This window comes from Rhinatrema bivittatum, chromosome 4 (genome assembly GCF_901001135.1).
Source record: "Rhinatrema bivittatum chromosome 4, aRhiBiv1.1, whole genome shotgun sequence".
In the NCBI taxonomy this organism is placed as follows: domain Eukaryota; kingdom Metazoa; phylum Chordata; class Amphibia; order Gymnophiona; family Rhinatrematidae; genus Rhinatrema; species Rhinatrema bivittatum.
The window spans coordinates 73,773,940-73,787,782 of NC_042618.1; the positions used below are offsets into that span (position 1 = coordinate 73,773,940).

At 40.0% G+C, this 13,843-nt stretch overlaps 1 protein-coding gene across 4 annotated transcripts in view; it reads left to right on the forward strand.

Moving 5' to 3' along the window:
* Nucleotides 1-13,843, forward strand: part of NIN (ninein) — a 274,889-nt gene that overhangs the window by 185,469 nt on the left and 75,577 nt on the right. For all 4 annotated transcript variants that reach the window (XM_029598345.1, XM_029598344.1, XM_029598347.1 and 1 more), the window contains 2 exons: nt 8,919-9,093; nt 11,974-12,084. In XM_029598345.1, coding sequence (XP_029454205.1) covers nt 8,919-9,093; nt 11,974-12,084 — 286 coding nt within the window. The remainder of the gene's footprint in view (nt 1-8,918; nt 9,094-11,973; nt 12,085-13,843) is intronic.

Genomic DNA, 13,843 nt, shown 5'->3' on the forward strand with positions numbered 1-13,843 from the left:
GAAGTAGGAAGATGGTTGCTGGAATTCAGGAGCGGAGGATTTGCTTAAAAATTTTGTGAAATGTGCAGATAGGTATTTGGTGTCATCAGTCTTGGAGTGTGGGTGCCTTTCTGTGCCCTGTGACATTGTCATACCTTCCCTAATTCCTTCTGTTAATGTCTTTTTTGAGTGGAATATCTGTGTGCTGTGTGGGTCAGTCTGTCTCTTTCTAGTCACTCGCAGTCCTGGCATTGAACAGCAGGTGAGTGTGCATGACCGTGACAGGAATGCAGCAGGCAAAAGGGAAACGTATATGTAGGCATGAATGGATGCATAATAAATACAGCTGGGGTGAGAATGGTTAGGATATAGAGCAGGCCAGTGAGCGAGAGGACTGGATACACAAGTTGAAAAGGACAGGGGCTGAGAAGAGTGAAAAGACCTAGTGTTAGTAGTGGGGGAATGTGTCGGGAGGAAAAGGGCCAGAGATATGGAAGGGATGAGTAGGGGTGAGAAATCTTTTTTTTTTGGGGGGGGGGGGGGGAAGGTGAGGGAGGGGCATGCAGGAGCCCCTGGAAGAAAGCAGTGAAGAGGAGTAGTAGTAGTGAGTAGTAGTAGTAGTAGTAAGGTGGAGGCAGCAACTAGAAGAAGGTGGACCTGAGCAAACATCAACAAGATTAGGAATCGGCTGTCCCAGCTGACTTAAAAACCACAAATTCCAAACCAAGCTCCAGGCCACCCTACCTTAACACTACCAAAGCACAAAAAGTGCTTTACAAATGTGTAAAACGACGTGCTGCTGTTTTATGTGGCAAGCAGTCCACAAGAATCTCCAGTGCAGTCGACCGTAATTCTGTTGAGGCATTGCTGCTGAGATCATCTGGTTGGGCACCCAGCAACCTTAAGCAGACTATGTGAAATGTAATTAAAATTATAACACCGAGGCATCTGTAGGCTGTTAGAGCTGTGACTGATACTCAAAAGACTGTTCCTGTTTATGGCTCTTGTGTACCTGGAGAAATTCCTGTTGGCTAGAACTAGTGCCTGGGAAGATGCTGACCCTGGTTTTCGGACTGTAAAGTCCTGTTCTGCTTGGCCACCTCATTCTGTTCTGCTTTGGGTCAGTTTGTTTCTTATAGGGAATTTTACTACATATTTCTTTAGAGTATGTTCACAGTTTTGTATTAAGAAGAAGGATCTTCTTCAGTTTGTCTAGATTCATTGTTATTCATTAAGGGTTTTTAATCAATTAAACATAATTGATTATATTTACGTATATAGCAATTGCTTAGTAAATCAAAACAGATAAATCCAATTATTTCAGTGTCTAACTTGGTACAACAGATCAATTGAAAATCTTGCACAGCTTTGTTAATTCAGAAATATTAGAGGCTAATTAACTAGAATCAACTCTCTGCCCTTCTTAATATAATTAGGAGTTAGTCTGTTTCTCTCACCATACTGGTAAACCGACGACTGAAGTAGAGCTGCATATTTTCTGTCTGCAAAAGAGTGTTTATGCTGGTCAGAAATGCAGGAGTTTTGTGACTCAGTCCAGGAATCAGCAGTAGTGCTGGTCTTTAGGCTGTTGGTGAGCTCCTTGGCTTCTTTGTTTGGCCTACTTTGTAGTAGCTAAGTTGGCATATTCCATGCATTTGGATGAGTGCCAGAGAGAGAGCTTTTGATTAGAAGATGACTTTTTTTTTTTTTTTTTAAATGTGAAAAGTTCAATTTTGCATTGAGATGTCTGCATGTCTCAGGAATATTTAAAGATGAACAGTAACCAATCAGTTACTGCTCTTTGTTTCAGGCAAGGACAAAGGTAAGCAGTCAGGTCCCTTAAAACAACTTATTGCTCCAAAAGCACTTCTTATTAGAATATCCAATTGGTTCTCAACTTCCATCTTGTTTGGTTCAGTAAGAACTGAGACCTAAATTCACCTGCACTGTTCTATGCCACTTTCTCCCCAAGAATAATTGATTTGGCTACTGTGCACTGTACTTGGGTTCTGTCTGTTGGTTTCGCTTGTTTTCTTGCATAATATTTATTTATTTAAAAAGTTTGTATGCCGCTATATCCGAAGTACTATGCAGCTTATAACAAAGCATTCACAAAATAAGCAGACTCAACCTAAAACAAATACATGGAGTACAAAGGAGGAAGACAGACTGTCCTGGATAAGGAGAAATCATGACGTGGTCACACTTTGTGGCTAGCAGTTGGGATGTATCCTTAGAAATGTGGACAGAATAACTGGGCAGAGAGGATGAGTCAGAGGGACATTTTCTGCCATTAATTAATATGAGAGAGAGATTCAAAAACCCGCTTGGCAGGTATAACCACTTTGAGATTTGGTTCCTTTTCCAAGCCTTCCAATAAAATCTTTTTTTTTTTTTTTTTTTTTGGATTGAGATTTCTGGTGCTGGTTCTTGTGTATGTAAGTGGCTGACACCTTCCCCTGGTCAAGGTTGGCATGGAGAGCAGAGTAGACCCTGCCCAGCAGCCTGGTCACCCCTATCCCAATGCCATACTTCTGCTCCCCATGCCATCTTTCGCCGCATCCATCTCACCATTTCTTGTATCAGCCTTGTGCCATCTGCCAGCATGACTTCCTGAATCCAGAAGACTTCACTGCTGTGAAAAACCAGGTGGGCAGAGAAGTATCAATCACTGCTTCCTGCAGCCAGCCAAACCTGAGAAAGTGACCTTCTTTTGAGGTGTTGTAAAGCTTTGAGAGCAAAAATGTCACTGTAGATGGTGCAGCTTTGTGTGTTTAAGTGACTCGCATTCTGTGCAGAATTACTCATTTGCATACATTTCTCATTAGCATGCCCAGGTGTGGAGTGTTTACACAGTGAAAGTGCCTTGGTGAACAGGTTTTTTGTTTTTCGTTTTTTTCCCCCCCCAGTGTCAACTGCTGTATTTTCATCTTTGTGGGGTAGATCTTAAAAGCATTTTATATTCATAGAATCCTGTTTTATATGTAGAATGTGCTTTGAAAATCAAACAGGGCTCTGCAGGTAAAAGTATGTTTGAAACCTAATGGCACATGTACTTTTACCTACACTCCAAGTAGGAATTTTGGTGTTAAAATTGGGGCAATTTTTGGAAATATGCACATCTACATGCCGAAAGTTACACATGCTCTGAGCAGGATGTAACTTTCTGCACACAGATCTGCACCTGGAATGGCTGAACCCATTAATTTTCAAAGTGCATTTGTACATAAGTCCATTTTGAAAATCTGAGCTAAAATCTGCAAGTATGAAGAGTGGTACTGCATCCATATAAAAAAGTTACCTATTGCAAAATATTTTATTTTTCTTTATTTATTAATCGCCTATAAATGCCTAGACAATTTACAAATTACAAACATATTTAAAATAAAACAAAAAAAAAGGCATAACATCACATCTCAAAGGAATATCAGATCACTAGCGCAGTTAATCAAAAGCATGCTTAAATAAAGGCGTTTTTAGCATTGATTTAAAAGCCCTTGAATCTTCAGCTAAACGTAAAGCCTCTGGAAGAGGATTCTAAATATTGGGATCTGCCACTGAAAAGGCAGTTTCCCTAGTTTACACCAGCCATCTCTGTCTGACTTGAGGGACAATCCAAGAGTGCTCTCTGGGAAGGTCTTAAGTGACTGTCTGCTTGTAGATTCTCAAAAGAGCATTTGCCCAAGGAAGTGAGTCCAGTTTCAATAGTTTGAGCCATCATTGAGATCTTAAAGATGGTCGAAAAGGACACAGTCAGCCAACGCAGGTCTATTAGGACTGGAGTAATTTATTCCCATTTGCTTATTCCAGAGATCAGCCATGCAGCTGAGTTCTGCAAAATCTGCACTGCCCTCGGCTTGTTTCCGGGAACTTCAATGTAGAGTGCATTGCAATAATCCAATATTGTTAGAATGGAGGGGAAAGCAGACAGTCACTCAGCAGCGCATGGTTTGGAGGGAGGTATCTTTGAAGGATACTAATGAAGTAGGAAAGTTAGGGAATCCCAACAGAGAGGTTACAATAAAAGCAAAAGTAGTCCATGTGCCTATAAGTAAAGAATCACATGAGCTAAAAATTCTAAATCATCCCTGTTAACTGAAAAGCAGGCTGTTAATAAAAACAAAACACACACGTTGAAATGTCTATATGCCAATGCTAGAAGTCTAAGTAGGAAGATGGGAGAGTTAGTGTATAGCAGTGATTGATGAGATAGACTTAATTGGCATCTCAGAGTCATGATGGAAGGATGAGAACCAATGAGATGGTGCCATACCAGGGTACAAATGATATCGCAATGATAGGGAGGAGCAACTTGGTGGGCAGGTGGCACTTTGTCTTGGGTGGCATAGAGTCTAACAGAATAAGGATCCTGCAAGAGACTAAATGCACAATAGAATCTTTGAGTAGAAAGATGTGTGTTGGGGGAAAAGTATATCAATAGGAGTGTACTACCATCCACCTGGCCAAAATGGTGAGATGGATAGTGAAATGCTAAGAGAAATTAGGGAAGCAAACCAAATTGGTAATGCAGTAATAATGGAAGATTTCATTTATCCCAGTATTAATTGGGGTAAATGTAACATCAGGACATGCTAGAGAGATAAAGTTCCTAGATGGAATAAATGACAGCTTTATGGAGCAATTGGTTCAGGAACAGATGAGTAGGAGCTATTTTAGATCTAATTCTTAGTAGAATGCAGGATTTGGTGAGAGAGGTAATCATGGTGGGGCCGCTTGGCAATAAGGATCATAACATGATCAAATTTTAATTAATGACTGAAAAGGGGACAATAAGTAAATCCACGGCTCTAGCACTAAACTTTTAAAAGGGAAATTTGGTAAAATGAGAAAATTAGAACAAGCTGAAAGGTGCAACTACAAATGTTAAGTTCAGCTAGAATTTTGCTATGTACCACTATTTGATTTTTCCCTTCCATTGTTTCCACTGTTACCCCTCCTCCCCCCCCCACCCCGGTTAAATAAGTTTATTGTAAAGCACTGTTGCATATTTTCGTTAACAAGTTTATTGTAAAGTTTATTGATTATTGTAAATGTTTATTATAAAGCACTGTTGCATATGTTCTAGTTCGCACAGCTGCAATGTTTCTGTTATCTGTGAACCGATGAGAGGTTACTAAACAAATGTCGGTATATAAAAACTGCAAATAAATAAATAAGAGTGTACAACAGGCATGGACATTGTTTAAAAAAAACCAAACCATCTTAGAAGCATTGTCCAGATGTATTACATACATTAAGAAAGGTGGAAAGAAGGCCAAACAATTGCCAGTATGGTTAAAAGTTGAGGTGAAAGAAACTGTTTTACCCAAAATATATTCCTTCAAAAATTTGAAGGAGCCATCTGAAGGAAATAGGAAAAAGCATAAGCATTGTCAAGTTAAGTGTGATACATTGACAAGGCAGGCTAAAAGAGAATTTGAAATGAAGTTGGCCGTAGAGGCAAAAACTCATAATAAAAGTTTTTAAAATTTTAAGCAGGAAGCCTGCGAGGGAGTTGGTTGGACCATTGGATGATCGAGGGTTTAAAGGAGCACTTAGAAAAGGCCAAAGCAGAAAGGCTAATTTAATTCTTTGCTTTGGTGTTTACTGAGGAGGATGTTTGGGAGATACTGGTTCCGGAGACGGTTTTCAAGGGTAGCGATTCAGATGAACTGACCCAAATCATGGTAAACCTGGAAGATGTAGTAGACCAGATTGCCAAACTGAAGAGTAGCAAATCACCTGTATCAGATAGTATACAACCCAGGCTTCTGAAAAAACTCAAAAATTACATTTCAGATCTATTACAAGTAATTTGTAACCTATCATTTAACTCATCCATTGTACCTGAAGATTGTAAGAAGGCCAATGTAACTCTGATATATAAAAAGGGCTCCAAAGGTGAACCAGGAAACTATAGACCAGTGAGTGAGTCTGACTTCAGTGCCTGGAAAAATCGTGGAAACTATTATAAAGAATAAAATCACAGAACATATAGATAGACATGATTTAATGGTACACAGCCAGCATAGATTTACCCAAGGGAAACCACCCCTCACAAATCTGCTGCATTTTTTTTTTTGAAGGGGTGAATAAACATGTGGATAAAGGTGAACCAGTAGATGTGGTGTATTTGGATTTTCAGAAAGTATTTGACAAAGTCCCTCATGAGAGGCTTCTAAGGAAACTAAAATGTCATGGGATGGGGAGATGTCCTTTTGTGGATTTTAAACTGGTTAAAAGACAGGAAACTGAGGATTAAATGATCTGTTTTCACAGTGGAATGCCTCAAGGATCTGTACTTGGACTGGTGCTTTTTAATATATTTATAAATGATCTGGAAAGAGGCACGATGAGTGAGGTGATCAAATTTGCAGATGGCACAATTATTCAGAATAGTTAAATCACAAATGGATTGTGATAAGTTGCACGAGGACCTTGCAAGACTGGAAGATTGTGTCCATATGGCAGATGAAATATAATGTGGACAAGTGCAAGGTGTTGCATATAGGGAAAAATAACCCTTACTATAGTTAAATGATGTTAGGTTCCATATTAGGAGCTACCACCCAGGAAAAAGATCTGGGTGACATAGTTGATATTACATTGAAATTGTTGGTTCAGTGTGCTGTGGCAGTCAAAAAAGGAAGGGAATGGAAAATAAAATGGAGGATGTCATAATGCCTCTATATCGCTCTATAGTGAGACCACACCTTGAATACTGTGTGCAGTTCTGGTTGCTGTATCTCAAAAAAGATACAGTTGCACTGGAGAATGTACAGAGAAGGGCGACCAAAATGATACAGGGCATGGAAAGGCTAAAGAGGTTAGGGCTATTCAGTTTGGAGAAGAGATGGCTGAGGAGGAATTATGATAGAGGTCTACAAAATCATGAAAGGACTTGAAAAAGTAAATGTGAAACAGTTATTTACTCTTTCAGATAATACAAGGACTAGGGGCCACTTCATGAAGTTAGCAAGTAGCACATTTAAAACCAGAGAAAATTCCTTTTCACTCATGCATAATTAAGCTCTGGAATTCGTTGCCAGAAGAAGTGGTTAGGGCAGTTTGTGTAGATGGGTTTAAAAGAGGTTTGGCTAAGTTCCTAGAGAAGACCATAAACTGCTATTAGTCAATAGGGAATAGCCACTGCTCGTTGCTAGCATTAGTTAGCATGGGATCTTTTTAATATTTGGGTACTTGCTAGGTACTTGTGACTTGGATTGGCCACTGTTGGAGACAGAATACTGGGCTTGATGGACCCTTGGTCTGACCAGTATGGCATACATTTTGTTCTTATGAGCCTTAAAAACTGTCCTAAAAATCACCCTGTTCAAACAGGGTTTTTGAGCCATGAAGGACATGTAGTTTGTAATATTCAGCTTTGGTTACGGCTTTTATTTGATTGGAGAGTTGAAGACTAACGTCTATCCATATCCCAAAACTCTTCATATGTGGTCAAAGATGAAGGGAAAAGGTTATTAAAATAATGATGGATGATGGTAAACTTAGATTTTTAACATCCAAGGCCACTTTATTATGTTTCATCCTCTGTTTTATAGTTGACATAGAAACATGGATTATGTCAATTGTGTGACCAGTTCAGACTATTTTATATTGACTTAATACTGCAAATATACAAATGTGCACATCTAACATTGATATAGCATTAAAATACATATAGCATTCCATATATATAAAATCAATCCTAATAAAATCCTTAAGATTATTAAACATTTCACAGGCTTTTAAACCCCAGCACTTATTAACCAAGGACCATTTCCTCAGTGATAAACTTGTTTAAAAAAAAAAAAAAAAAAGCAGAGACTCAATATCTTCTTTAGCAAACTCCTAGATCCATCATTTTGCTATAAATTTCGCAGGCCTAATGCCTGCTATAAGAAAAAGGGGCACATTGAGGCTAATTTTCTAGTTACCTATCATGCCTGCCCGGACAGCTTTTATCGCAGGAGGGGGAGAGAGAGAGAGACTCAGCATTAGGCAAATGAGTCAGTTTACTATTTATATCACTGTTACAGGGGGACCGTTAAATGAAGGGTAAGGAATCAGGGGTGAGAAAGGCTTGGGGACAGCTTAAGATACACCATCATGTGTATGAGCAGCACAATAGACACCTGTGAAAACTGGGTGTCATTTGGAGCGCGGAGAGTTGAAAGAAAAGTAGATTTTGCTATAATGGCTTAACGCACACCAAATGATGAATGACACTGTAAGTTTGGGACTTAGACGAACAGCATGTTTTAGATTTCCCGCCACACTGAAAGCCTCTAATTTGTTCATCTGGATAAGTTGGAGGTATTCCAGGGGTGTTCTCGGGCAGAGTTAAGTTAGCCTGATAACTTACCTAGCTAACTGATATTTAGAGTCAGCTGGATAAGTTTAATCAAAAACCGGTAAATTGTGCACTTGCTGTGCTGCTGCATAGTGACGGACAAGTTTTCAGCATTCCACATCCCATGTATCTCTTCAGGCAGGGTAGAGAGGAGCCATAGCGTATGAAAAAAGGTGGCTACGTGTTTGTACCGTGCTTGCATTTTTAACTGATGGTACAATAAACAGATTCTTAATTGAGCATAATACAGGGAAAGGGATATTAGCCTCTAAGCAGATTAATTGGGCCTTGGCTATTTATTGCCTTAAAGGCAAATTTCAGGGCCTTAAATTGTGCTCCTAAAGAGAACTGGCAAGCAGTGTAAGCTTTTAAGTACTGTGGTTATGTGGTCTTTTAGCTTTATTCCTGTAATGACTCTGGCAGCTGTGTTCTGGACAAGCTGCAAGATGTGGAGTATCCAAAAAAAAAAAAAAAAACTATTTTGATAATGAGATTCCTTTTTCAATTTACCATCAGGAATTACCCCTAAGTTTTGTGCATTGTGTGCCCCTCATTTTAAATATCAGGTTTGATTCCTTTTGTTTAGGAAGCTGGACGAAGAGTACAGGGAACGCACCACAGCACTGAAGACGGAACTTGGGAAAGAGAGAGAGCAGATCTTACATCAGGCTAGCAAGCAGCGCTCTGATCTGGAGCAGGAGATCGAGAAGATGAAGATAGAGGAGAACTACATTAGGGATCGTCTTGCACTTTCTTTAAAGGTAAAGCAGAATAAGTCCTGGTATGCAGTAGCCACTCAGATCCTTTATTGGGCTTGATTGGATTTACAGATATATGCATGCATAAGGTGTTTTGGAATCTCACCATTCGGGAAAACAAATCTATTGTCAATGAACTTGTAACATGAGACTGAATAAAGACAGTTGATCATGAAGCCATATTAATCTTGGATTTGTATCTTAAACCTGTTTGGGATATCTTTTTTCTAGGGGTCTTGGAGGTTAAAGTGAAGTGTCTTCGTGTTGAATACTAAAAAAATCTCTCTTTTTTTCTACAGTCTTGTGTTTACACCTAGTATGGCTCAGTGTACGATAGTAAATACATTGCTGAGAAAAAGCTCATGGACACCAAGTAAAATAATGAGAATTACAAGTTCTTACTATAATGTAATTGTTTAATTGAAGCTACTCTTATGTAATACAAAGAGTATAAATTAAACAATCTAAGTATGTCTCTTGAGACACAATAATGTACAAATTAGGAACAATAAGGCTAGTTCAGAATCATTGTCTGTGAAACAGTAAATGAACCCCAGTTTCTGTAGCACAATTAATTAGTTAATTAGAATCAGGTGCTTAAGTAATGGGGTAACAAGCCACCCTGCAGAGAAGAATCTACATGACTTGAGTCCTATATAAAGGTCAATAAAGGTTTTGAGCTTTGACGTCAGCATAGAAGTTAGTGGGAACTCATCATGCCACCATGAAATAAAATTTTCAGAGTAGTACCAAAAAAAGAATAGTTGATGTTTATCTGTCTGGACAGGATTACAAGACCATTTCTAAATATTGGGGGTTCCATCCATCCACTGTCAGAGAGATAGCCAACAAATGGAAAAAGTTGAAGCCTACAGGGACTCTACCCAGGAGCGGTTGTCCTGTCAAAATGAACCCAAGAGAAAACAAGAAAATCATCCAGACTAACGTCTAAAAATCTGCAGGCCTCTCTCATTGCAGTTAATGTAAGGATTAAAGTTGGGAAAAGAATAAATAGGAATGATCATGGAAGGATAGCTAGGAAGAAACCATTGCTCTCTAGAAAGAACATTCCTGCTCCCCCTCTCCCACGTAGGTTTACCAAAGAGCATCTGGATGACCTACAAGGCTTCTAGAATAGTTATCTGGACAAATGAGTCAAAAATTGAACTTTTCAGTCACAATAGCAAACATTTTGTTTGGTTGAAAAAAAGCACTACCTTTCAGAGTAAGAACTTCATCCTGACTGTCAGAGCATGGTGGTGGAGGTATCATGCTGTGGAGTTGCATCAGGACCTGGATGACTTGCCATCGTTGATAGAACCATCAATTTTGCTTTATATCAGAAAATTCTAGAAGAGAATGTCAAGTCCATCTGTCCATGAGTGCAGCTGAGCTGAAAGTGTGTCATACAGTAAGATAACCCTAAACATTCAAGTAAATATACTACAGGATGAAGCGGCAAATTCATGCAAGGAAGCCCTCAAATGTCAGAGCTGAAACAGTTGTACATGGAAGAATGGGGCAAACTTCCTCAAGGGTGGTGTGGGAGACTAGTCAACAGTTATAGGACATATTTAGTTGAAGTTATTGTTTTTTAAGGAAGTACCAGCAGTTACTAGGGATGTGAATCGTGTCCTCGATCGTCTTAACGATCGATTTCGGCTGGGAGGGGGAGGGAATCGTATTGTTGCCGTTTGGGGGGGTAAAATATCGTGAAAAATCATGAAAAAATCGTTAAAAAATCGAAAAAATCGAAAAATCGAAAAACCGGCACATTAAAACCCCCTAAAACCCACCCCCGACCCTTTAAATTAAATCCCCCACCCTCCCGAACCCCCCCCAAATAACTTAAATAACCTGCGGGTCCAGCGGCGGTCCGGAACGGCAGCGGTCTGGAACGGGCTCCTGCTCCTGCATCTTGTCGTCTTCGGCCAAAATGGCGCCGAAAAATGGCGTTTTCGTACGGAAAATGGCGCCGGCAGGAGATCGACTGCAGGAGGTCGTTCAGCGAGGCGCCGGAACCCTCGCTGAACGACCTCCTGCAGTCGATCTCCTGCCGGCGCCATTTTCCGTACGAAAACGATTCGCGGCGGGAAATCGCTCCCTGACCCCCGCTGGACCTCCAGGAACTTTTGGCCAGCTTGTGGGGGGCCTCCTGACCCCCACGAGACTTGCCAAAAGTCCAGCGGGGGTCCGGAAGGACCTCCTGCCGTCCAATCTTTTTCGTCTATGGCCGCCGCCATTTTTCGGTGCCATTTTGGAAAATGGCGCCGGCCGAAGACGACAAGATGCAGGAGCAGGAGCCCGTTCCGGACCGCTGCCGTTCCGGACCGCCGCTGGACCCGCAGGTTATTTAAGTTGTTTGGGGGGGGTTCGGGAGGGTGGGGGATTTAATTTAAAGGGTCGGGGGTGGGTTTTAGGGGGTTTTAGTGTGCCGGCTCACGATTCTAATGATTTATAACGATAAATCGTTAGAATCTGTATTGTATTGTGTTCCATAACGGTTTAAGACGATATTAAAATTATCGGACGATAATTTTAATCGTCCTAAAACGATTCACATCCCTAGCAGTTACTGAACAAAGGGTTCACATACTTTCACACAAGGATACTTGTGTTGAGTCTCTTTTTGTTGAATACATAGTGACCATATAACCTTTTTGTCTGAGATATTTAATAGTTATATTTCTCTTTTTTATCAGGGTTTAGATTAGGATCTAATCATGTTTTTGGTGTAACTGTTACTAAAATACAGACCGTCCTAGGGGGTTCAGAAACATTTTTTTCTCAGCACTGTACATTTCTCAGAAACGTGACCATTTTTCAGGGATTAGGTTTCTCTGATGAAGATTTCCAAAGCTAAGCCTTTTCTGCTGTTTCTAGGAAAACAGTCGTTTAGAGAGTGAGCTGTTGGAGAATACAGAAAAGATGGCAGACTATGAGACTCTAGCAACAACTCTGCAAAGAAACCTTGATAATGTGCTGAAAGAAAAGGTGAGCAGCCATTCTCTCTTCCACAGGTGGATCTTTCCAGATCAGAAAGTGGTCTGGAGTCCTTGTGGACAAGATGTATCAAGAAAATGTACCAGATATACAGTAACATTTTGCAGGGCTTTTCGGTTATGGTATATTGCTGTTTTCTTTCCTATCTTGTTCTAAAAAAGTGTTAATAGGCAAGACCTATTTCATTTGTCAGATAAGAGGTCATTTTGTCAGATTTACATGGCTGTGAGGACTGAATGACTGAGTGGTCTGGCTCTGGGCTGCAGAGCCATTGTCTTTCGCTTCATGTCTGGCTCAGTTGGAAATAGCAAATAGTCATTACTGGAGGTGTATAATCCAGAAACTGATAGCTAAGCCATTGAGTCTCACTTGGATCCAACATGAGCCAAGCCCACTTAACGCAAAGACAAAAAGTGGGTCATCTTAATGTTGGATAAAATTAAACCTTTTCTCAACTCTGGTATGATTTATCCTCTGACTGTTCTTGATCTTATTTCTGTTCTTACAGTCTCCTCATTTCTAGGCTTCTCATTTTCCTATCATATCTTCTATCTCCTTATTTTGTCCCCTTTCTTTCCTCTATCCTTGTACTTAACCTTCATTGCTAATCCTTGCTTGGTGCCTCTCCCTCTTACTTCTTGTCTTGAACTACACAGCTTCTCCCTTTCTCTTCCCTTTTTGCCGAGCCTGCTTCATGACCTTTCATGTTCTTCTCCAACCCAGCTCCTCTCATCCTTTACTCCCTCATATTCAGTCAGTTTTTCCTTCGTTTTTGATAATCTATTCTGTACCTTTCCATTCGTGCCATTCGATTCACATAAGAATATAAGAAGTTGCCATACTGGGTCAGACTAAGGGTCTATCAAACCCAGCATCCTGTTTCCAACAGTGGCCAATCCAAGTTACAAGTACCTGGCAAGTACCCAAACATTAAATTGATCCCAAGCAACTAATGCCAGTAATAGCAGTGGCTATTACCTAAGTCAGCTTGATTAATAACAGTTAATGGACTTCTCCAGGAACTTATTCAAAACTTTCTTAAACATAGTTATACTAACTGCCCTAACCACATCCTCTGGCTATGAATTCCAGAACTTAATTGTGCATTGAGTGAAAAAGAATTTTCTCCTATTTGTTTTAAATGTGCTACTTGCTAACTTCAGAGAGTGCCTCTAGTCCTCCTTTTATCTGAAAGAGTAAATAACTGGTTCACATTTACCCATTCTGGTCCTCTCATGATTTTATAGACTTCTATCATATTCCCCTTAGCCATTTCTTCTCCATGCTGAACGGCCTTAACCTCTTTTGCCTTTCCTCATAGAAGAGCTGTTGCATCCCCTTAACTATTTTGGTAGGCTTTCTCTGTACCTTCACCAGTGCATCTATATCATTTTTTGACATGCAGCAACCAGAATTGCACACATTATTCAAGATGTGGTCTCATCATGGAGCGATACAGAGACATTGACATTCTTCGTTTTAGTCACCATTCCTTTCCTAGTGCCAGACCTGTTGTATTTCCTGCATTCAACCACTTTTTAAGGATCCCAGATATATATATATATATATATATATATATATATATATATATATATATATATATATATATATATATATATATATATATATATGAGAGAGAGAGAGACCATGACCATGACCATAATATCATGGCCCATAGGCAGGTATTTGTATCCCTATGGTAGGCCCACCTAGTAACTCGAGGTGGGGATTAGGTAAGTGTGTAGGGGGT